Source organism: Mobula hypostoma, chromosome 9 (genome assembly GCF_963921235.1).
Source record: "Mobula hypostoma chromosome 9, sMobHyp1.1, whole genome shotgun sequence".
In the NCBI taxonomy this organism is placed as follows: Eukaryota; Metazoa; Chordata; class Chondrichthyes; order Myliobatiformes; family Myliobatidae; genus Mobula; species Mobula hypostoma.
This window is the reverse complement of record NC_086105.1, coordinates 28,402,083-28,425,458: the sequence shown is the minus strand read 5'-3', so window position 1 is coordinate 28,425,458 and position 23,376 is coordinate 28,402,083. Positions and strand designations below refer to the sequence as shown.

General features: G+C 41.3%; 1 protein-coding gene across 1 annotated transcript in view; it reads right to left on the bottom strand.

Annotated features, from left to right (window-relative positions):
* Positions 1-15,381: 15,381 nt before the first annotated feature.
* The window catches only part of ada2a (adenosine deaminase 2a), a 71,818-nt gene continuing 63,823 nt past the window's right edge, over positions 15,382-23,376 (bottom strand). The window contains exons 8-9 of the mRNA XM_063059646.1: positions 21,604-21,806; positions 15,382-18,200 (exon numbers count right to left, since the gene is read on the bottom strand). Of these exons, the coding sequence (XP_062915716.1) occupies positions 18,089-18,200; positions 21,604-21,806 (315 nt within the window). The 3' untranslated portion in view covers positions 15,382-18,088. The remainder of the gene's footprint in view (positions 18,201-21,603; positions 21,807-23,376) is intronic.

Genomic DNA, 23,376 nt, shown 5'->3' with positions numbered 1-23,376 from the left:
ACCTTCTTTGTACTCTCTCTATAGCAAGGATGTCTTTCCTCAGATTAGGGGACCAAAACTGCACACAATACTCCAGGTGTGGTCTCACCAAGGCCTTGTACAACTGCAGTAGTACCTCCCTGCTCCTGTACTCGAATCCTCTTGCTATAAATGCCAGCATACCATTCGCCTTTTTCACCGCCTGCTGTACCTGCATGCCCACTTTCAATGACCGGTGTATAATGACACCCAGGTCTCGTTGCACCTCCCCTTTTCCTAATCGGCCACCATTCAGATAATAATCTGAATAAGCATCTATGGAAATGAACAAACTGTCGATATTTTGGCCCAAGACCCTTCAACAGGACTGGAAAGGAAGTGAGGAGAAGCCAGAATAAATTGGTGGCGAGGAAGAAGTACAGACTAGAAGGTGATAGGTGAATCCAGGTGGGTGGGAGGATGAAGTAAGAAGTAGGGAGGTGATAGGTGGGACAGGTTAAGGGGCTGGAGAAGAAGGAATCTGTTAGGAGAGGAGAGTGGACCATGGGAGAAAGGGAAAAGGAGGAACACTAGAGAAAGAGATGATCGACTGATGAGGAGAAGAGTTAAGGAGGTCAGGGTGGAACCTGAGAAGAGGGAAGGGGAGGGGAAAAATTACCAGAAGGAGAAATTGTTGTTCATGCCATCAGGTAGGAGGCTACTTAGACAGAATATGAGGTGTTGGTCCTCCACCTTGAGAGTGGCCTCATTGGGACAGAAGAGGAGGCCATGGACTGACATTTTAAAATGGTAATGGGGATAGGAATTAAAATGGTTGGTCACTGGGAAATTCTGCATTTTGACAATGGAGCGGAGGTACTTGACAAAGCAGTCCCCCAGTTTACGTCGGGTCTCAGCAATGTGGAGGAGATGGCATCGGGAGTACTGGATATGATAGGTGACCCCAGCAACTTTCCAGGTGAAGTGTTGCCTCACCTGGTAGGATTGTTTGGGGCTCTGAATGGAGGTGAGAGAGGAGGAGAATGGGCAGAAGCAGCATTTCTGTTGCTTGCAGGGATATGTGCCAGAAGGGAGATTGATGGGAAGGAATGAATTAACAAGGGAATCATTGGAGGGACCAATCCCGGTGAAAAGCAGATAGAGGCAGTCAGCTTTATTATTCCTTCTTATGTCAATATAGGGCATTTTCCCAACCAGATATTTCACTCAATCTTTGACTCCCAGGCCATTGACAGGTTGAGCGACTCGGAGGCACAAGTTGGAGGCAGGAGCCCAGGATCTGCACAGAACAGCCACCATTGTTGTCTTGTTGCAGATCTGTACGATAAATTGAAACTTGCCTCAAAGTGACCCTCCAGAAATTCTTCCTGCTGAGGGAATCCGTCCTGGTGAAGTAAATCAAGCCCTGCTCACAACCAGCTCTGCCCTCAACATGTCCCTTATTTTGGAGGTACGGTACTGTCAGTCCTGCAAAACCCTGTACAGGTAGCTGGCAAACATCAGCCTTCATATTTCAGGCCTGAGTACAAAATTATTTTTCATCAGCAGCTTAAATCAGATATATCCTTACAGGATTCTCAGGCATCACAATCAGATGATAATTCAACCATGTGTAAAGTACTTTGGATACCTTAAAGATGTGAAAGATGCTACATAAATGGAATATAGCACAGCAGTTAGTACAACGGTATTACAGGACCGGCAATCACCGATCGGAATTCAATTCCTGCTGCTGATTGAGAGGAGTTTGTTCATTCCCTTGGTGATTGTGTAGATTTCCTCCACAAGCTCCAGTTTTCTCCCACATTCCAAAGGCACCATCAGAGTCAGTGAGCTGTAGATGTACTATTTTGGCACCAGAAGCATGGCAACACTTGCAGGCTGCCCAGCACAATACTTGCTGATTTAATTTGGCGCAAACAACACCATTCACTGTATGTTTCGATGTTGAATATACATGTGACAAATAACATTAACTGGATCAGTAAATTTGCAGATGACACCAAGATTGGGGGTGTAGTGGACAGTGAGGAAGGTTATCATGGCTTGCAGAGGGATCTGCATCAGCTGGAAAAATGGGCTGAAAAATGGCAGATGGAATTTAATGCAGACAAGTGTTAGGTTTTGCACTTTGGTAGGACCAACCAGTGTAGGTCTTACACAGTGAGTGGTAGGGCACTGAGGAATGTGGTAGAATAAAGGGATCTGGGAATAATTTGTTGAAAGTGGTGTCACAGGTACAGTGGTGATAGAAAATTTGTGCACCCTGTAGAATTTTCTTTATTTCTCCATAAATATGACTTAAAATGCCATCAGATCTTCACATAAATCCTAAAACTAGATTAAGAGAACACAACTAAATAAATAACACAAAAACATTATACTTGTGCATTTATTTATTGAGGAAAATGATCCAATATTACATGTGTTTGTTGGAAAAAGTATGTGAACCTCTAGGGTAATGCCTTCTACAAAAGCTATTTGGAGTCAGATGTTCCAATCAATGAGATGAGATTGGAGGTGTGCGCTGTAGAGGTGCCCTGCCCTATAAAAACACATACAAGGTCAGGTCACTGACAGAGCCTGCTCTTCTCGAGAAAGATCTGTTTATGTGTACCATGTCTCAATCAAAACTTCTTTTGGAGGACCTTAGAAGGAGAATTGTAGAGATGCAAGAAACTGGAAAAGGCTACAAGAGCATTTTTAAAGACCTGAGTGTTCATCAGTCCACAGTGAGAGAAATTGTCTACAAATGGAGGAAACTCAGTACTGTTGCTACTCTCCCTAGGAGTGGGCATCCTGCAAAGATCACACCAAGAGCACAATGTGTAATGGCTGAAGGAGGAAGAAAAGAACCCAAGGATAACAGCAAAAGACCTGAAAATATCTCTACGACTTGCAAAAGTCTCTGTTCATGCGTCCACTATAAGAAAGCCACTAAACAAGAATGGTGTTCATGGAAGGACACCACAGAGAAAACCACTGCTCTCCAAAAATAACATTGCTGCACATTTCAAGTTCGCAAAAGACCACCTGGTTGTTCTTCAATGTTTCTTGGACAATGCTCTGTGTGACAGATGAGACAAAAGTTGAACTTTTTGGCAGAATGCACATTGCTATGTTTGGAGGGAAAAGGGCACTGCACACAAACACGAAAACCTCATCCCAGCTGTGAAGCATGGTGGAAGGAGCATCATGGTTTGGGGCTGCTTTGCTGCCTCAGGGCCTGAACGGCTTGCAGACATTCAGGGAACAATGAATTCAAAATTGTATCAAGCCATTTTACAGGAGAATGTCAAGGTAGCAGTCCACCACCCGAAACTTAATAGAAGTTCGATAATGCAACAAGACAATGATCCAAAAGACAAGAGTAGATCAACAGCAGAATGGTTTAAAAAGAAGAAAGTTTGTGTTTTGGAATGGCTGAGTCAAAGTCCTGACCCTAATCCTATAGAAGTGTTGTGGAAGGAGCTGAAGCAAGCCGTTCATGGAAGGAAACCGAACAATGTCCCAGAGTTTTGTAAGGAGGAGTGGCCGAACATTCCTCCAAGCCAATGTGCAGGACTGTTCAACAGTTTCCAGAAATGTTTGGTTGAAGTTATTGCTGTACCAGGGGGTCACACCAGTTACTGAAAGCAAAGGTTCATATACTTCTTCTAACAAATACATGTAATATTGGATCATTTTTCTCAATAAATAAATTAACAAGTATAATTTTTGTGTTATTTATTTAATTGGGTTCTCTTTATCTGGTTTTAGGACTTATGTGAAGACCTGATCACCTATTAGGTCATATTTATGCAGAAAGAAAGCTTTTGGCATATTGGCCTTCATAAATCAATGTATTAAGTACAGGAAATGGGATGTTATGTTGAAGTTGTATAAGACATTGGTGAGGCCTAATTTGGAGTATTGTGTGTAGTTTTGGTCATCCGCCTAGACGAAATTTTAAATAAGGTAGAAAGGGTACAGAGAAAACTTGCAAGGATGTGGCTGGGTCTGGAGCACCTGAGTTATTAGGAGAAATTGAATAAGTTAGAACGTAGAAGATTGAGAGGTGATTTGATAGAGATGTACAAAATTATGAGAGGTATAGATAGGGTCAATGCAAGCAGGCTTTTTCCACTGAGATTGTGTAGGACTACAACCAGAAGTCATGGGCTAAGGGTGAATGAAAGGTGTAAAGTTTAAGGGGAACATGAGGGGAGACTTCTTCACTCAGAGGGTCATTAGTGTGGACTGAGTTGCCAGTGCAAGTGGTGCATGCGAGCTCGATTTCGTTTGCACATCTCTATGACTCTAAATAAAACTAATCTCTGATTTCTTTGTTCTTCAAGGGTGCAGGATGACAAAATCCTTTCTTTGATCTGTTCTTGAATCTTGTAGACTTGCAAGTGAAAACCTTTCAGTTAGTCCGTGCAAGCCTGAAGATGCACGTTAGAAGGTAACTTGATGTAGACAGCCTTTTACACTTCAGTGAAAGTTGCCTGAAGAACTATGTGAGGTGATGCTGTCTATTAGCAGAACTCCCATGTACTGAAATGAATCACCATTTAAGACAGATTCCCCTTGTAACTCTCAATCATTACATTTAAAATCACCTCTTCAACACTGCAGAGCTATAACACTACACTTGGTGACAAGTGCACCCCATTGTCCAAAGTGATGAGCTGAACACAATAGTACCCCAGTAAATCTGTCAACACTACATAGTTATTCAAAGAGAATTACTCTTCCCCGAGAAATGCCAGAAACTGACATTCCGAGATGATCCCTTACTATGCATACATAACACATCATTGATGAAGGCTTTGACTCAGATGTCTTCATCAGTGAAGCATTGGCTAGCATTGCAAGAGACATTGTCCAAGTGTCAGTTCTGGGCACTTCTGAAAGTGTTGCAGCCCCTTCCTTTCGTGGATCACAGTGATATTGACAACCCCATGAAATTATCTAATGAAAAAACTAAGCTGAATCTTGTTTAAGCAGTATGTTGCTGTTAACTGATCTTTGATCATTGTGAACTGCAGCTTAACCAAGCTGAAACAGAAAGGTCCACCCTCTTTTAACAAAGTGTTTTAAAGTCTGTGAGGTGCATTGACAGTGCCATTCATTAATTTTTTTTGTTGTTGATGTTACTCTGTTTGTACTGGGGCTGTGTGCGCTCTTTATTAACCTCCACCTCAGCACAGTTCCCCAAGAGCAGCTATGTCACTGCTGTCTGAATCACGTGACCCTTTTTAACGGGTGACAGATTTGTGTTAATGGAAGATGCCCTGGGCCCCTCTCTCTCTCCCTTTTAACAAGAGGACATTGAATCCTAGGAATATGCAAATACTGGCTTCGGAGAACACAAGAGAAGCTGTGCATTTGCAATGCAAATACCGATGTGAGATGTCTGTTTTTATCATTGCTCACAGTTCTTCCACTGCATTTATCCAATTGCATAGAAGAGTAAAATACAATGCAGACTCATCTGGAAAGCAGGGACTGTTAATGCCATGTAATTACAAGCAGCCAGGAGTAGTCCCAAAGAGCAACTCAAGATGCCGATCTTAATGAAAAACTAATAGTGCAGGCCTAGGGTGGTTAAACAAGCACACAACTCAATAATGTAGTTGCGTATTAGAAATAAAGGCAAGTTTTCTTTATTGAACAAAATACTTTCAACAATGTTTCTTAAACACCTTTATATATTTAGAAATTAATGGAAACATACATTATTTCAACAGCTAAATGGGAAAGAATAAATGTGCTGTCATGTAGGGGATTATTCTGCTTATGTCTGAAAAAATGTTGCGAGAGGTAGGCAAAAAGGGAATTTTGTTGTTGATTTAGATCTAGCATTATTGTGCACTCAAATCTTTTTCATAAAATTGAACTGCAACATGGCTCTGTTTTAGCATGTGTAGCCTCACCACTTTATGGACCTCAGGGCTAGAAACAGATGCTTTATATCCATAATTGCTCTTCTTTTTTTAAGGATTTTAGTTCCACTAAGTTGATTTGAGGTTTACAGCATGTATAATTAATGTCTGCTTTGCAGCAGAGAGTGACCTTATTTTTCTTTAAAAGCTGATCTCTCTCTCAGCTCCCCCTTTCTGGGTCATGTCTCTCCTCCCTAGGTTCGACAGGATGCATCTGCAAACTGTAGGCCCAGATGGCAGAGTGCGGCTTGATACCCCTAAAGGCACCCCACTTGCTGAGGAGAGGGTTGTACCTCCTTCCCTGGAGTCCAGTGTTAATTCTGTGCTGGGACTGCTTGCATACAAAGTGGCAAGGCTATGGCAGAAATTTTTGGTGATAATTCCTCTAAGCCATCAACATGCTTTTCTCGTACTACAGCCTATCTCCTGCTCTGTTTATAAACAGTAATCATTGAACCAATAGATTTAATTATTATTTTATTGCGTAGAGTAATTTGAAAGAATTGACTGTCACGTTTGCCAGCTGAATACAAATAGGGGGCAGTAGCAATTAATGAGAGGGAGCACAGAACTGAGATTACTGACATCACTGTAGTGCAGAAACATATACGGTGGTCTCCGGTCAATTGGGCCGTCCATTAATCAGGGCAGCTGCCTTATTTGGGACAACTCTTAAAGAACTAAAACCAATCAGGAAATAGCTGGGAGTCCCTTCATTTATTTGGGACAATATGCTGCTTAATTGTCACAGGAGACTGTTGCTGAACAGTTTCTAACCTGCGTCAGTTGGGTGCACTCACGTGGTCATTAGACACTATACTGTGCTTAGAGTGAACAGTTTTTTTAAATAACATCTGTTGTGTGTGTATTTGTTTTCAAAAATCAGTGATTTTTGTCACTGATAGTTGGCGAGAAATAAGCAGTAAGACAATTCAGAACTGTTTTGCTCACTGTGGTTTCAAACATTTGGGGTTGGTGATGCCAGAAACTGCTGTAAGTAAAAATGAAATGATTTCACTACTTCAACAAGATAGGAACTATGAAGAATTTGGAGGTATCGACAATCATCTTGAATGTTACAATGAAAATGAAGATTTAGGGGATGAAATTGTCAAAAGTATTGTATGAAGGCAGTCCGTTATCTGCACAAGGTGTCTGTGCTTATTTTATTCATTTACAGTCAATCAAAAGAACACAGCAGTGTACACTGGATGAATTCCTCCATCAATAACTATTAAAAACACAGAGTTTTATAGCATTCCAGTAGTATTGGTAGTGTTCTAATTTGTTCTGTATTTCTTTTAAATACATAATTTGTTACTCAGTTAAATGGTAGTTTGTCTTTTTTATAGCTCTTTAACTAGTTCCATGAAATTGGCTAATAGGAGCAACCACTTAATTGGGCCAAAATGTATCAATCCCGATGTGTCCCAATTAACCAGAATTCAATGTGTCACTTACCTCATACACAGAGGAAGCAAAATAATTTCATTTGAATATCAATGTAGCTGCTGATCTGCATTCAGTGAACTACCAGTGGGGCACCACAAATTGTAATCTGAGTAGAGTTCACCCAAACACCACAAGTATACAGGGTTAACAATCAGGTGCAGGAACTCTGAATGAATTGCTTCCTCCAAGTGCTCAGTGAACCTAACAGCACTATCCTCATCATATTGACTACTTCAATTGTATGAGTTGTCCCAGAATTTTCTTTATTGCTTTTCTAACTTGCTAATAATTCATTCAGAAAAGTTGATCAGTGCTTGTGGGAGTGGTCATTGTTGGAGTGGGGCAGTGTTAGAGTGATCAGGTGTTGGCTTAACAGGCTTGGACATGCACAGACACAGGCTCTAAATAAGTATCCAGTAAGATTTTTTTTTCTGCTCATACATAGCTAGTGTGGTGAGAATGGGTCCAGAATTAGTGGTATGTTCTTTGTGTGAGATGTGAGAACTTTGGGAGATCTCAAGTCTCCCTGAGAACCACATCTGCACGAAGTGCACTGAGACTATGTTAAGCAACTGGAGTTACAGCTAATGACCTTTGGCTCATATGGAAGAATGAGGAGCTGATAGGAGCTACAGGGAGGTATTCACCGTAAATTGCAAGAGGCATGTATCTGGGTGACTGTTTGAAGAGGGAATTGGCAGTCAGTGCAGAGAATCCCTGTGGCCAAAAATAAGTACACTGCTTTGGATACTGTTGGCGGTGGGGGGGGGGGGGTCAGAGAAGCTGCAGTGAGCAAATCACTGGCACTGAGTCTGGATCTGTGGCTCAGAAGAGAAGGGGGAAAAGAAGCGAGCTGTTGTGAGAGGGAACAGAAAGGAGGGCCTGTGGATGAGAACAAGATCTCCAGATGGTTTGTTGCCTCAGGAATACCTCAGATCAAGTCTACAGCATACTTAAATGGGAGCGTGAACAGCCAGAGGCCGTGGTCCACATTGGTACCAATGACATGGGTAGGAGCAGTGGCAATGTCCTGCAAAGTGAGTTCAGGGAGTTAGGTGCTTGTAAGGCCAGAAATAGGAAGATCATACAGTTTAATTCATGGCTAAGGAGATGGTGCAAGAGGAACAGCTTCAGACTTTTGGATCATTGGGCTCTCTTCCAGGGAAAGTGGCAACTGTGCGGAAGGGACGGTTTGCACCTGAACTAGAAGGGAATTAATATCCTAGCGGGAAAGTTTGCTCGTACTTCAGAAGGATAGAGTTGCAGAAAGATAGGGACCAGAGCAGCAGGACAGATAGTGGGGTGTTTGGCGGGGAAAGAGGTTCTCAAGCCTACATACAATATCAGGAATTGAAAGGTTGGCATGGTGGGACTAATATTCTGAGCAGTGTATATTTCAATGCAAGAAATACTGTAGGAAAGGCAGGTGAGGTTAGAGCATGGATCAGTGCATGAATTTTGACATTATAGCCATTAGTGAAACTCGATTGCAGGAGGGGCAGGACTGGCAGCTCAGTACCCTGTGGTTCCATTGTTTTAGACGTGATAGAGCGGGGGGGCGGGGATTAAAGAGGGAGGGGTGGCATTACTCAATCAGGACAAGGAGGCTTTATAGGTAGAACAGAGGAATACGAGAGGTATGATTACATTAATGATATTATATTATAGACCACCCAACAGTCTGTGGGATTTAGAGGAGCAAATTTGTGGAGATCACATACAAGAAACACACGATTGTAATAGTAGGTGATTTTAACTTTCCATATATTCACTGGTACTTCCATATTGTAAAAGAGCTGGATAGGAAAGAGTTTGTCAAATGTGTTCAGGAAAGTTTCCTTAATCAGTACATAGAAGACCCAACCAGAGAGAGTGAGATACTAGATCTCCTATTAGGGAATGAGACAGGGCAGGTGACAGAAGCTTGTGTAGGAGAACGTTGTGAATCAAGTGATCATAATGGTATTAGTTTCAAGGTAATTATGCTTGAGATTCTAAGTTAGAGAAAGGCCAATTTGGATGGTATCAGAAAGGACCTGGTAAGTGTGGATTGAAGTAGATTGTTTTCTGGCAAAAGTGTACTTGATAAATGGGAGACCTTCGAAATTGAAATTTTGAGAATACTAGATTTGTATGTTCCTGTCAGAATAAAAGGCAAGGATAACAGGTTTAGGGAACCTTGTTTTCAAGAAAAGGAGGTGCATAGCAGGTATATGGAGACCTGAACAAATGACGTAATTAAGGAGTATAAGAAATGCTAGAGAACACTGAAGAATGAAGTAAGGAGGGCTAAAAGAAAACAGGAGGCTGCTCTAGCAGACGAGGTGAAAGAGAATCCCAAGAGATATATTGAGCACAAAAATAGCAAGGGACAAAATTGGTCCTCTGGATGCTCAGAATGGTCATCTATGCATGAAGCCTCAAGAGATGGGGGAGATCTTAAATGTGTTCTGTGCATCTGTATTTACTCAGGAGACGGACAACCGAGTCCATAGATGTGTGGAAATACAGCAGTGAGATCATAGACCCTGTGCATATTACAGAGGAGGAGGTGTTTGCTCTCTTGAGGCAAATTAGGATCGATGAATCTCCAAGGCCTGACAAGGTGTTCCCTCAGATTCCATGGGAGGCAAGTGCAGAAATTGTAGGGGGACTGGCAGAGATATTTAAAACATCCTTAGCCACAGGTGAGGTGCCAGCAGATTGGGGGATAGCTAATTTTGTTCTGTTGTTTAAGAAAGGCTCTAAGAATAAGTCAGGAAATCTTAGGCAGGTGAGCCTGACACCAGTAGAGGGAAAATTATTGCAAAGTATTCAAAGAAACTCAATATGTAAGTATTTGGATAGACAGGGACTGATTAGGACAGTCAACAGCTTGTCATATGAAGAGCATTTGATGGCTCTAGGCCTGTAATCATTAGAATTCAGAAGAATGAGGGGTGACCTCAATGAAGCCTATCAAATGGTGAAAGGCCTTAATAGACTGGATGTGGAGAGGATGCTTCCTATGGTGGGAGAGTCTAAGACCAGAGCACACAGCCTCAGAATAGAGGGGTGTCCTTTTAGAATGAAGATGAGGAGGAATTTCTTAAGCCAGTGAATGGTGAATCTGAGGAATTCTTTGCTACAGGGAGCTGTGGAGGCCAAGTCTTTATGTATATTTAAGGCAGAGGTTGATAGATTCTTGATTGGTTTGGGCATGAAGGGATACAAGAGAAGACAGAAGATTGAGGCTCAGAGGAAAATTGGATCAGCCATGGTGAAATGGCAGAGCTCTCTCGATGGGCCAAATGGTCAACATGGCTTTGAGCATGGAAGTTATGTCTAATGTTATAAAGTATTTCGAGGAAGTTAACAGGAAAGTGGATGAAGGCAAGGCAGTGAATACGACTTTAGCAAGGTCTTTGACAAAGTCCTACATGATAAGTTGGTCAAGAAGGTTCAGTCGCTTAGCATTCAAGATAAGGTAGTAAACAGGATTAGACATTGGCTTCGTGGAAGAGTGGTAGTAGATGGTTGCCTCTCTGACTAGAGGCCTGTGTCTAGTGGTGTGCCACAGGGATTAATGCTGGGTCTGTTACTGTTTTCCATCTATATCAATGATCTGGATGATAATGTGGTGAAGTGGATCAGCAAATTTGTGGCTAACACCAGACTGGGGGTGTAGTGGACAGAGAGGAAGACTATCAAATCTTGCAGTGGGATCTAGACCAGCTGGAAAAGCGATAGATAGAATTTAATACAGAGAAATGTGAGGTGTTGCACTTTGGGAGGACCAACCAGAGTTGGCTTTACACAGTGTATGGTAGATTACTGAGGATTGTGGTGGAACAAAGGAATTGGGAATAGAGGTTGATAATTCATCAAAAGTGGTGTCATAAGTAGATAGGGTCACAAAGAAAGCATATGGCAGATTGGTCTTCAAAAATCAAAGTATTGAGTACAGGAGTTGGGATATTATGTTGAAATTGTATAAGACATTATGTGGCCTAACTTAGAGTAATGTGTGCAGTGTTGGTCACCTGCCTACAGAAGAGATGTAAATAAGATTGAAAGAGTGCAAAGAAATTTTACATGGATGTTGCTGGGATTTGAGGACCTGAGGTACAGGGAAAGGTTGAATGGGTTAGGACTTTATTCCCTAGAACATAGAAGATTAAGCGGTGATTTGATAGAGGTATTGAAATTTATGAGGGGTTTAGATATGGTAAAGGCAAACAGGGTTTTTCCAATGAGGTAGGGTGTGATTATAACTTGGAGGTCTTGGTTTAATGGTGAAATGTGAAATATTAAAAGGGAACATGAGGGAAAACCTCTTCACTGATAGGGTGGTGAGAGTGTGGAATGAACTGCTAGCACAGATAGTGGATGTGGTGTCGATTTCAACATTTGGGCGAAATTTGGACAGGTATGGTCCAGATGCAGTTCAATGAGTTTAGGCAGATTAGGCAGTTTAGCACAACCCAGATGTGTTGAAGGGCATGTCTCTATATTCTGCAAGTGCTAACTTTCTGAGGCAAATCTTTTAGAGCTAGGAATATTATGCAATTAAACAGAAAATTCTGGAAAAAATCAGTAAGTCGGTGGAAAGTGTTGCCTTCAATTCTGACAAAGGGCCTTTGACCTGATATTAATTCTGTTTCTCTTTTCCAGATGCTATCTGACCTGCTGAATACTTCCAACATGCTGTTTTATTTTAAAGATACGTATATCAGATTTCAAGCCTCTGAGGGTTTTTGATTTTAATTTGGATCATTGTACACATAATAAAGGTACATAGAGATTCATAGTTTCATTGCCAAGTGGAAACATATGGTGTATTTCAGTCAATCATTATACCCAAGATAAAAGTGTCAAATTGATTTTGGATCAGGTCAATAAATATAGGTTTTTTCTAATATGGAAGCATTGTTAACCTGCTTGTTTAGGAATTGGTGGAAAACAGTTTTCATATTTTGAAGCTTTGCCCATCAGCTCAGATTTGGAAAGTTGCAGGGAATGCACAGAGAGGTGAACATTGCTCAAAAATGGCATCACAATGATTTTTTGTGTATTGCCTTAAATGGAAAAGTTTGATGTAATATAACCTCATTTGTGGGGCCATTTTATAAGGGGGATTACAGTATTGCAAATCTTTTCTTTCAGCTGGGAAGTCAAAACTGAAAGGGGTTATTTTCCAATTCTCTCTGTCTTGCCTTTGAAGTCAGTCGAGGTTCATGCTTTCATTGATTGATGGATGTCAATCATCCAATTCCAGAAATCTCTCCGGGAAGTGTCCATAGCCAATGGCCAATCATCTTCAGCCAATCCGTAAGATGTTCCTTCTGTCGTTGCAGAAGTGAGGATGTACAGTGTTCTCAAGACATGGAGGCCATGCCCACATACGTCAGGCCAAGGCAACATACCAGTCATTGACCATCTCCAGCAATAAAGAGGCTGCCCGTATATCCTTGCTATTCCAGCAGCATTAATGTCATCAAACCTCCCACCATCAACATCCTGGGGAGTTGCTGGCCATCATTGCCCAGAAACTCTATGGAGTGACCACATAACAAATTGTGACTACAAGAGCAAGTCGGAGATCGGATGTCCTGGACCAGGCAACTCAACATCTGTCACCTACAGGCTTCCCACCATTTATAAAGGTGTGGAAAGGAGTGTGATGGAATACTCTTCACATTAAGGAAAGTTGTGTGAAAGAATGCTCTTCACATGCCTGGATAATCTTAGCTCTAACATCCAAAAATTTCAACACCATTCAGAAAAAAAGTAGCTTACTGAAATGGTACCCCCATTCATCACCTTAACATATCACTGTGCAAGATGGCTGCAATGCATACCATTCACAAAACAAACTGCAGTTACTTGTCTAGTCCACTCAACAGGAACTCCCAAACCACCCAGAGCTGCGGAACAGGCAATGGAAGCACCACTGCCTGCAGGTTCCTTCCAAACTGCACACCATCTTGCCTTGAATGTAACTCATTGTTGTTTGATTTAACTTCTTCAACTTTCTGTTCCAGAGCACCTTTAACTCTACTTTTGAGAGCAATTGAAGAGACGTGAAAAAAAACTTTTGTCAGTCGCACCTACCTCTCAAAGAATGAGCAAATAGAAATAAAAGTACTGTTATACTTCATTCATTGTTCTGTATATATGCCTAGAGATCATGAATCCTATTTCAGATATACATGATTACAAAAAACATCTTATAATCACCGGAGTTAACATGGAAAATCTCAGTTATACTGCTTTATTGAATCAAATAGACGATCATGCATCAGTGTGATAAATAGTTCCCAGAACGTAAATTAATATAAAATTAGCTGCCCCCACCAATAATTACTTCAAGAACTTGGCCCAGGAGGAGCAGACACGAGTCTTTCCGATCGGGAGCCGGGATTGGATCAGTCATCGTCTGGCATCTTGTCCACAGCCCATGGGTGGCCCTGAGTTGGCATCGCCTGGTGGAGTCCTTGAGGCACGCAAGCCTCCATACGATGTCAACGTGTTGATCCAGGTCATGGCAGTTCAGTCTTGCGAGACCATGGATCTGCGCCTGGATAGTCTTCACTCTCCAGAGTGCAGGCCTGGGCAGGGTTGTATGGAAGACCGGCAGTTGCCCATGCTGTAAGTCTCCCCTCTCCATGCCACCAATGTTGTCCAAGGAAAGGGCATTAGGACCCATACAGCTTGGCACCAGAGTCGTCGCAGAGTAACGTGTGATTAAGTGCCTTGCTCAAGTGGGCACGTTGCCTCGGCTGGGGCTAGAACTCACGACCTTCAGGTCGCTAGCCCAATGCTTTAAGCACTTGGCCACATGCCCACACAGATAATAAGTGAGGCTTTGGAGCACAGGACATTCGTGTTTAGTTATATTTCACTGAACTTCAAGCAATAAATTCACCTGCACATTACCTACTGACTGAAGATAGAGGTCTTAAAGATTAGCTTTATTTCTCACGTGTACATTAAAACATACAGTGAAATGTGATGTTTGCATCAAATCAAATCAGCAAGGATTGCGCTGGTCAGCCCCAAGTGTCACCAATGTTTCTGGCACCAAAATAGCATCTAACTCACTAACTCTAACCCACAAGTCTTTGGAACATGGGAGGAAACCAGAGCACTCAGAGAAAATTCATACGGTCACAGGGAGAGCACACCAACTCATTACAGACAGTGGCAGGTGCTGTAAAGCAATGCCCTAACCACTACACTACCATGTCACCAGAGAACTAACATGGAAATTCTCAGTTGTACTGCTTTATTGAATCAAATAGACTATCATGCATCAGTATTCTTAAAATTTAATTCTTGACTTTGGAAAGAATGGATTGAGTCAGCACGTGTGATATATGGATCTGTTCTTCCCCAAACATTCTAAAATGATACGCCCTTTCTAAATGAAATCATTGCTTAAGATCTCTTTCCTCATTTGTCTTGTTACAGGACAGTTCATCAGCAATCCTACATTCAATGTAGAAAAGCAGCAACTGGGGAAAGAGTTTGAGCAATGGAAAGTTATGCAAGGAAACTGGGCCCCTTTAACCCACCAATTTTGTGCTGGCCATCAGACACCTATTTATAATCGTACACCAATCCCATTTTTATTCTCCACACATTCTCATCAATTCCTCCAAGATTCCACCACTCACCGACAAATGAGGGGCAGTTTACAGTGGTCTGCCAACCTAAGGTAGAGAGCAGCGATGGGGAAGTAACTATTGAGGAAGGGTGAAGTGGAGAATTGATTGATGGTCTAGGGTGGAGTTCGGGAAGGGGCAAGGAGGAGTGAGATTTAGTAGCTGGAGTGCCACACCCCTTTTCCCTCCAGGTTCATGTTCACATAGATGCACTTCTAGTTCATACAGACTACATGCTTTCTGCCTGCCATACTTGAGACTGAGCTGGCTGCTTAGCACTTGATAAATGAGTGCTGAATTGTAAAGCCTTCTGGCTTTCAACCATACTATACACGCAGCAAAGGAAAATCTCACAATTTGACATCACAACAATGCTGCATCAGTCAAGCAGAAATGGAAAAAAGAAAGTTATTTAAGACCAGCTGCATGGATCAATCAAAGCTTTATTCGGGAAAAGGTAAAGGAAGAGAAAGGTTCAGGAACGGCATCTCATGCATTTCTGTTCCACACATCTATAGTACCATCAGCACAAAATCAGTTCATCAATGCACAATTAAATGTTTTTCCAGTTTTAAACTAACGTACCATATGTTGATCAATACTGCAGTTGGACACAATGTTCATGTGCCAGACTTACATAATCATTTCACCATGTGCTCATGTTAATAAGCACGCAATAACATTTCACCTTGTCAACAGTCCTATTACCATATCGATGAATACTCAAAAAAAAAATCTGTCCATTTGAGCAATGTTTCATTACTTCTATTACAGAGCTCCTTTTTCAGTAGTCATTTAATCATGCTCCTTACATTCAGCTGAATGAATAACTCCCCACCCTGCTGGGATGAATAGATACCCATGCAGATGGCAGAGATTCTGCATGAATACAAATGATGAGGAAGCTGAACCTATGCTGTCATGTACATGGCCTTCTACAAATATTTATGGAGTAAATGAAAGGATATGGACTTTTTGACAACTATATTACATTTAACATGTCATAGCCAGTTAATGTTTAGCCCATATTTAATATCAGATACATTTACAGGGCACAATAGCAGCTTAATGAAAATTAATGATAAACTTTGCATACAATTATTTGTTCACTAACACGACTTTCCTGAAGCACAAACAGTAGTCGATGCGCAAAAAGCCTTTTGTGAACATTATTGGAGGAAGTGCACAAGTTTGTGTGTTGGTAAACAGAGCAAATTTTTTATTGCCTGAAATTCATTTTTTTAAATTACATAATCTTTATAGTAATGTTCCAGACACTAAAATGTAAATAAAATCCAAACAATGTTTCTCTTTGCACAAACTATACTAGTAAAATTGGTCTAATGTTATTAAACTCAAAGTTGAATGGCAGTACAAGGCAGAGCCAGATTGGATTTTCTACTTACCATTAAAACCATGATTTTGCATTCTGTAGCTGCACCACAACAGTACCAACAAACACACCAAACCTCTTCACTTTCTACTTTTATCCCTATTGTACCACCACAGCCCATGCTCGTACAACTTAGAACCAAAAGTTTGTTTTATTTATTTTAGTTTAATCCATTTTTCCCACATCAAAAAGAGATACTCTGTTGCTGAGAATGGGGTTGCCAACAGTACTGGCTCTGAGTTGCAATAATTAAATTTGAGCTTATAGTTTATACATTTTTTAATGTCATGAGAAATGCTTTGGAGAATGGAAGGATAGACTATAGAGTGTGAGAGGAAGGGAGAAAGGAAGTGATAGGCTGTGGCAAGCAACACTTGAAAATTATTTTTCTCCACCAAACAGAAAGCACCGCTGTATCAGAAAAACTTTATGAAGATCCTAAAACAATAAGTTAATGAGTAAAAGAATCTCTACCAATAATGAATAAGATTTTCAGACAGAAGCAAGCTCATGTCATGTCATAAGTTGTATGGGAGTGCTAGAAAAGTGGAGTGTACGTGGTAAAGAATTTGGTTGTGATGGCACCGTAAACTACGTCAACATTCTCTGGGCTGACAATACTTCAAAATATACTTTATTTAAATTATGCTCACTGAAATCTGCAGCATGTTATTTCCCCTCTGAGCAATGTACTTTTAAATCAACTTAATGCGCTACAAATTTGGCGATCGTCTGAAAGTCTCAGTGGGCCAGGCCGGTATGACACCTTTAAGCAGACAAAGGCACATCGCCAGGGCCGGAAGTGATGTGCGGGGGTGGGGGGGAGGGACGCTCCAAGCTAGGCTGAAAAGCAGAGGGGTGAGGCCCCCTCAACCCAGCATCTTGTTAGTAAATGTGCAGTCACTAAAGAACAAAATTGAGGACCTGAGGGCAAGATTGCTGTATCAGAGGGAAATGAGGGACTGTCTCCCAGCATATCAGATACAGTGGTCAAACCAGAAGGCTTCTTGGTTTACCAAACGGACCGAAGTGTTGATTCGGGAAAGGCAAAAAGTGGATGTGGCAGTTTTGTTGAATTTATGTTCCCCAACCTTGAACACCTAACGGTCAAATGCCATCCGTTCTATTCACCTAGGGAGTCCTCCTCCATAATCCTGGCCGCAGTTTACATACCACCAGCAGCTGACTATGATCAAACACTTGAGATGCTGCAGGATGCCATCTCCAATCAAGAAACAGCTCATCCCAAAGCATTTCAAATCATAGTCGGAGATTTCAACCAGGCTTGTTTGAAGAAAGTGCTGCCCAACTACCATCAGCACATAACCTGTAGCACCAAAGGTCATAACACACTATACCACTGTTAAACTAAGATGGGCGGCATGGTAGTGTAGTGGCTAGCACAACGCTTTACAGTACCAGCAACCCGGTTTCTATTCACGCAGCTGCCTTTAAGGAGTTTGTACGTCCCATGTGGATTTCCTCCAGGTGCTCCAGTTTCCTCCCACAGTCCAAAGACGTCCTGGTTGGTAGTTTAATTACTCATTTTAAATTGATTAGGCTAGGGTTAAATCGGGGGTTGCAGGATGGTGCAGTTTGAAGGGCCACAAGGGCCTATTCCACACAGTAAAAGAAAAATAAAGCCACAGTCTCCCTGGCAGCAAAATATTTTGCTAAAACCAGAGTTCCTCTCACAGCTCATTCCCGTTGAACATGTTAAGGACTTCATCCAAAAACTCATCCCACTTTTTCAGCCAGAGTTCAATGCTTTCGACCTTCATCTCGACAGACATAGCACTATACCTGGAAAAATAAAACAACAAATACCCTCACAGGTCGTCAAAATAAATCTTAATAAATTAAAAGCATAGTCATATGTGACAATACACAGAAGTTTCTATTCAACATCATAGAGAAGAGGGAAGATCAAAGGCTGAGACCACTAACACGTCAGTTTGCTAAACTAGAAATATTTTCCTGTCCATTGCCAGTATCCTTTTTATCCTCTCTTTTTAGCTCTACATTCAAATTTCCTTTTTCAATGTTGAAATAGCTTGAAACACACATGATAAAACTATTTTAAAACACTCCCAGCATCCCATTTATATAATTAAATAAACACTCAAATAAAACGCTGGCGCGGAAGTAGCCAAACTGTGGCCAGCTTGTGGCGAAGGACCACAAAAATCCAGCAGGTTGTATTTAAGTGTGAATGTTCTATAATGTGGCAATGAAGGTGTTACCACAACATAGTTGCCTCTGTCTTTCCCAGTTAGAGGTCATTTGACTGGGGGAAGCTGTTGGAGTAAACTGAAGGAATACCATCCCAAAAATCCATCTTTAGTCAGCAGCGTGACTTCACTGGAAACTCATTCTGGAAATTAAGTAGAGCATGTAACTACTATTATTTGGCCTTATCATTAGGCAACTGCTTTTTACTTTCTTCGGGTCAGAAGAACAATATGCTGTGTGTGGAACCTGAGAATTTGAAAGCGCTAATGAAATTGGACTTTCATCATGAACCCCCAAAAAAGCTCACAGTAACTCTAAACCACTGCCGATATGTTGCTTTGACATTTCTTTCCAAAACACTATACAAGGTAGCAGAAATTTAAAAAGGAAGATTACAGATGTTGGAAGTCCGAAAGAAAGGCAGAATGCTGGAGGCACTCAGCAGGCTGAGCAACGTTTATAACATAGAAGATAGAATGACGTTGTGCCAAACTAATTAAAGTAATAATCAAATGTTCAACTAACCTAATCCCTTCTACCTAAACGATCCTTCTATTTCATGCACATTCATGTGCCTATCAAGAGCCTCTTGAACACCTTAATCATATTTGCCTATCATCATTCTAGGCAGCATAAAAATGAAATTGGCTATCCACACCATATCTCTCATAATTTCATAAATCTCTATCAAATTCTCCCTCTCATTTGCCGCTACTCCAGACAAAGCAACCCAACTAATAGCTCATGACCTCTGACCCAGACAGCATCCTGATGAACCTCTTCTGCACCCTCTCCACAGCCTCGACATACTTCCTATAATGGGACTACCAGGACAATACGCAGCACTCCAAATGCAGCCCAACTAGAGCTTTGTAAAGCTGCAATGTAACTTCCTAAGTCTTAAGCCGAATTCCTTGACTAACAAAGGCAAGCATCGTGTGCCTTCCTTATCACCCTGTCAACTGCGTAGGCACCTTAAGGAAGCTATAATCTTGGACTCCAAAATCCCTCATCAGCATTGTTAAGGGTCTTGCCACTAGCAGTGCACTGTCTCTTTACATTTGATCTCCCGAAGTGCAACACTTCATTTATGGCAGGGTTAAACTCCATCGGCCATTTCTCTGCCCATATCTGTGACTGATCGATATCTTCTTCTAAGCTATCCACAACACCACTAATCTTCGTATCACCTGCAGACTTGATAACCCAGCCATCTACATTTTCATCCAGATTATTTATACATATCTCAGACAGCAGAGGTACCAATAGGGATCTCTGTGGAATATCACTAGTCACAGACCTCCAGCCAGAATAAGCACCATTGACCACTACACTGTGTCTTCTATAGGTAAGCCAATTATTAATCAAAATTGCCAGTTCACTGTGGATCGCATACATCTTCATCTTTTGGATGAGCCTCCCTAGAGGGACCTTGTCAAATGCCTTAATAAATAAAATCCATGTGGACAACATCTACAGCTCTACCTTCATCAATCACCTTCGTCACCACCCTGAAAAACTCAATCAAATTAAAAAACATGACTTGCCTCACACATACATACATTAAATGACCTTAAATAATTTCAATTTCCTTCTTCACTAGCTCTCCCAACATTCAAGTGTCCTTAGCTTGTCATCTATTACTCTTATTGTGGGGGAAAGAAACATAATCAACATTTCAGGTCATGGAGCGCTCATCAGAATTAGATAATTAAATATGTTTTCAGTTACAGGAAGGGGGAGGGGTGGGAATGAAGGGGAATTTCTCTGATAGAGTACCAACCACAGTTGCCAAGATATTAATTACTTTATAAACTGGCATATTGAGATGGATGAAAGAAAGAAATTGAAACTAAACATCCAGCTACATCAACGGAAAGATCAGAATGAGATTTGTGTGGACAACTAAATCGCCAGGCAACGGGAAGCAGTCTTCTGAGCACTTCTGATGTGTTCTCCTCTGCACTGATGAAAGCAGTCTCAGGTTGGACAATCTCTTTGCAGAACACCTTCATGTGTGATCCTCAGGTTCCAGTTGCCTGGCACTGTCACATTGCTTTTCTATCCCACTCCTAATATGGGCTCTCTGTACTCAAACTCCAAGGATGCCCAACTCAAGCTTGAAGAACAACACCTTATTTCCCATTGGAGTATACTGAAGGCCTCAGGACTAGATAAACAATTTAAACACTTTAGATACCCTTTCATCTCCCCATCCACCACCCTTACCCTTCACAGAATGTGGCCACACATTTTTGTTTTAGTAACCCTAACCCTAATGCTTTTATTTTGACAACTGGATTGCACCCTGTCACAGTTCCTCTCTGCAATGTAACACACTTGCTTTCTTTATTTTCCAGTTCTGATGACCTGAAGTTTCTTGCCCCCATTCTTCCTGCTGAGTACTTTCAGCATTCTCTGACACAAGGTAGAACTGCATAAAGGTAGCCCTTCAAATTAGGACATCATGATATGGAACCGATTTTTTTCTTTGCCAGCCGCGGAGTTAAAGTGTGTTTTTGGTTCATTGGTAAAGTTGAGGGGAAGCACACCCTAAAACGTGACCACATAATCTAACCTGATACTTCAGCACAGTCTGAGGGTGCTGCTCCATTGTCAACTGAAGTTACAGCTTTCTCAATGCATGTATTTTATAATGAGCCGGAGAACATCCCACACCAACACCTGGCCAATATTTAACCTTAAAAAGAGACTAACTGTCTGTGGGCTATTGCTGCTCCCATATCTGTTACTACATTTCCTTACATAATAGTAGTGTCCATCAGGGGTTCCCAACTTGGGGGTCCAAAGACACCTTGCTTAACCCTGATACCTTCATTGATTGTAGGTACCTTTGGCAGCAACAGACTGGGGTCAAGATCTAAAGCAAGGCCAGATGAAAAGGAAATAGTACAATCTACTTCTGATATCTGTGCAAAGCTTTCTCTTATAAACAGAAATTAAAGGTATTCACTTGATGGAGTTCAGAGCCAACTGCTTCAGTGTAGTCAGCTCAGCTTTCAAACCTCCTATTCCCATGAAGGCCTCATAGAAGTCGTACGATAAACCACGGGCTCCAAAGGCAGCTGGATCGTCAGAACTGATGACCAGAGGATGACCTTCTGCCATCAGGTTTGCAGCGGGATGATTTCGCAGATCAGTGATCAGCATTAGCACCTACAACAAACGAACCGGGAGAACAATGTACAAGCATTACAGTAAACTAAACACTCATGCAGGCTGTGGGTGGTTGTGATTACTTTTGGATTATTCAATTGGCTACAAGCATTTTGCCTTGGGAGGAAGAATCACCCACATCTATCAGGTGATACCATAATACAGACATATACAATCAGTTAAGTAACGAAATTTAAAGAAATCTAACATGGAGTTTTACGAAGAAGAATTTGAAGTCAAATGCTGAATAATTCCCTGCAACAGACGTCTCTACACTGATTCTACTCTTAATTAGGAGATAGCAGATAGCAGTAATGTATATACAGATGGCCAGTGCTCCATAATTTGATTTATCAGTCTGGTGATGTTTTCACTGTGGATACCAAGAAGCAGATAAAGGTTTCTTCACATCTCTGTTTCACTGCTAGCATTTTCTGGAACTAGCCCTGCCACTGCTGTGATTGCCTACTCACCATTGATAGGGAAGTGAAACTGGGCTTCCTGCTGCCTCTACTCCAGTATCACTTCAGCCTTTGATAACTGACTAGAACTTGATTTAGTTGCATTTACACATACCTTTCAACTCAGCAAAATGCAGTTAAAGGATAGCATTTCTAGGGCTTTTTTTTAAAACCACATTAACTCTCTCCAATTCTGATGTACATTCAATATCAAAATATTTACCCCATCACTATTTGCTCAGTATTTGCTGATGTGTTTTGTTATGAACTGAGATTTCTGTCCCTGATCAGTGCACACAATCTCCCTGGGGGAATGATGGAGTAGCGTAAGCGAGTTAAAATTTTTGAACAAATATGTCAACCACAAGTTTCAAAAAAGCCAAAGTCATTAAGTTGTTGCACTTTGTTAAATGTTTAACACTATATCTCTTTCTTAGTCTATAACCTTTCTGTTTTAGCTGTTCACTTTATGTGCAACTGTTCTCGCTTGTTGAATGTAAATTGGATGTGTCATTATTTCTGCCTCCCTTTCTTACTTCCTTTATTCCTCTGGCATGTTATTATTCACACTGGGTTTAAAATGCTTTGTCTACGCTCAGTTTGTTTGTTCAGTTTCAGAATGCACTCCCAATTCTTTCTTCCTCATTCAGTTAGCAGCATGCTTCCGAATGTGTTTGGAAGTTACAAGCCACTGTATCACCACCTTGTATTGACAATTTACCACATCAAAATCAAGCATTCATACCGCGTCGAGAAACTTGTCCTGGAAAAGCAGCAAGTTTCAGTGTTTATTTGTGCGATAATTCTATCATACAAATGTCATTTGTTCAGGAAAAATTGGTGACGTATTGTATTTGTTGTTGCAAAGCTGATTAAATTGTCAGTTTTGCTTTTTCATTTCAGGCTTGAAATTCCTCTAAATTATCAGATCTCTCACTGTTGCTGAAACTTTTTAACATGAGTGGGAAAAGCCTGCATGCATTTACCCTACCTCTATAAGATCTCCCCTCACTCTCCTGCACTCTATGGAATAAAGTCCTAACTTATTCAACCTGTCTCTATGTCCCGCAACATCCGTGTAAATTTTCTCTGCACTCTTTCAAGCTTAT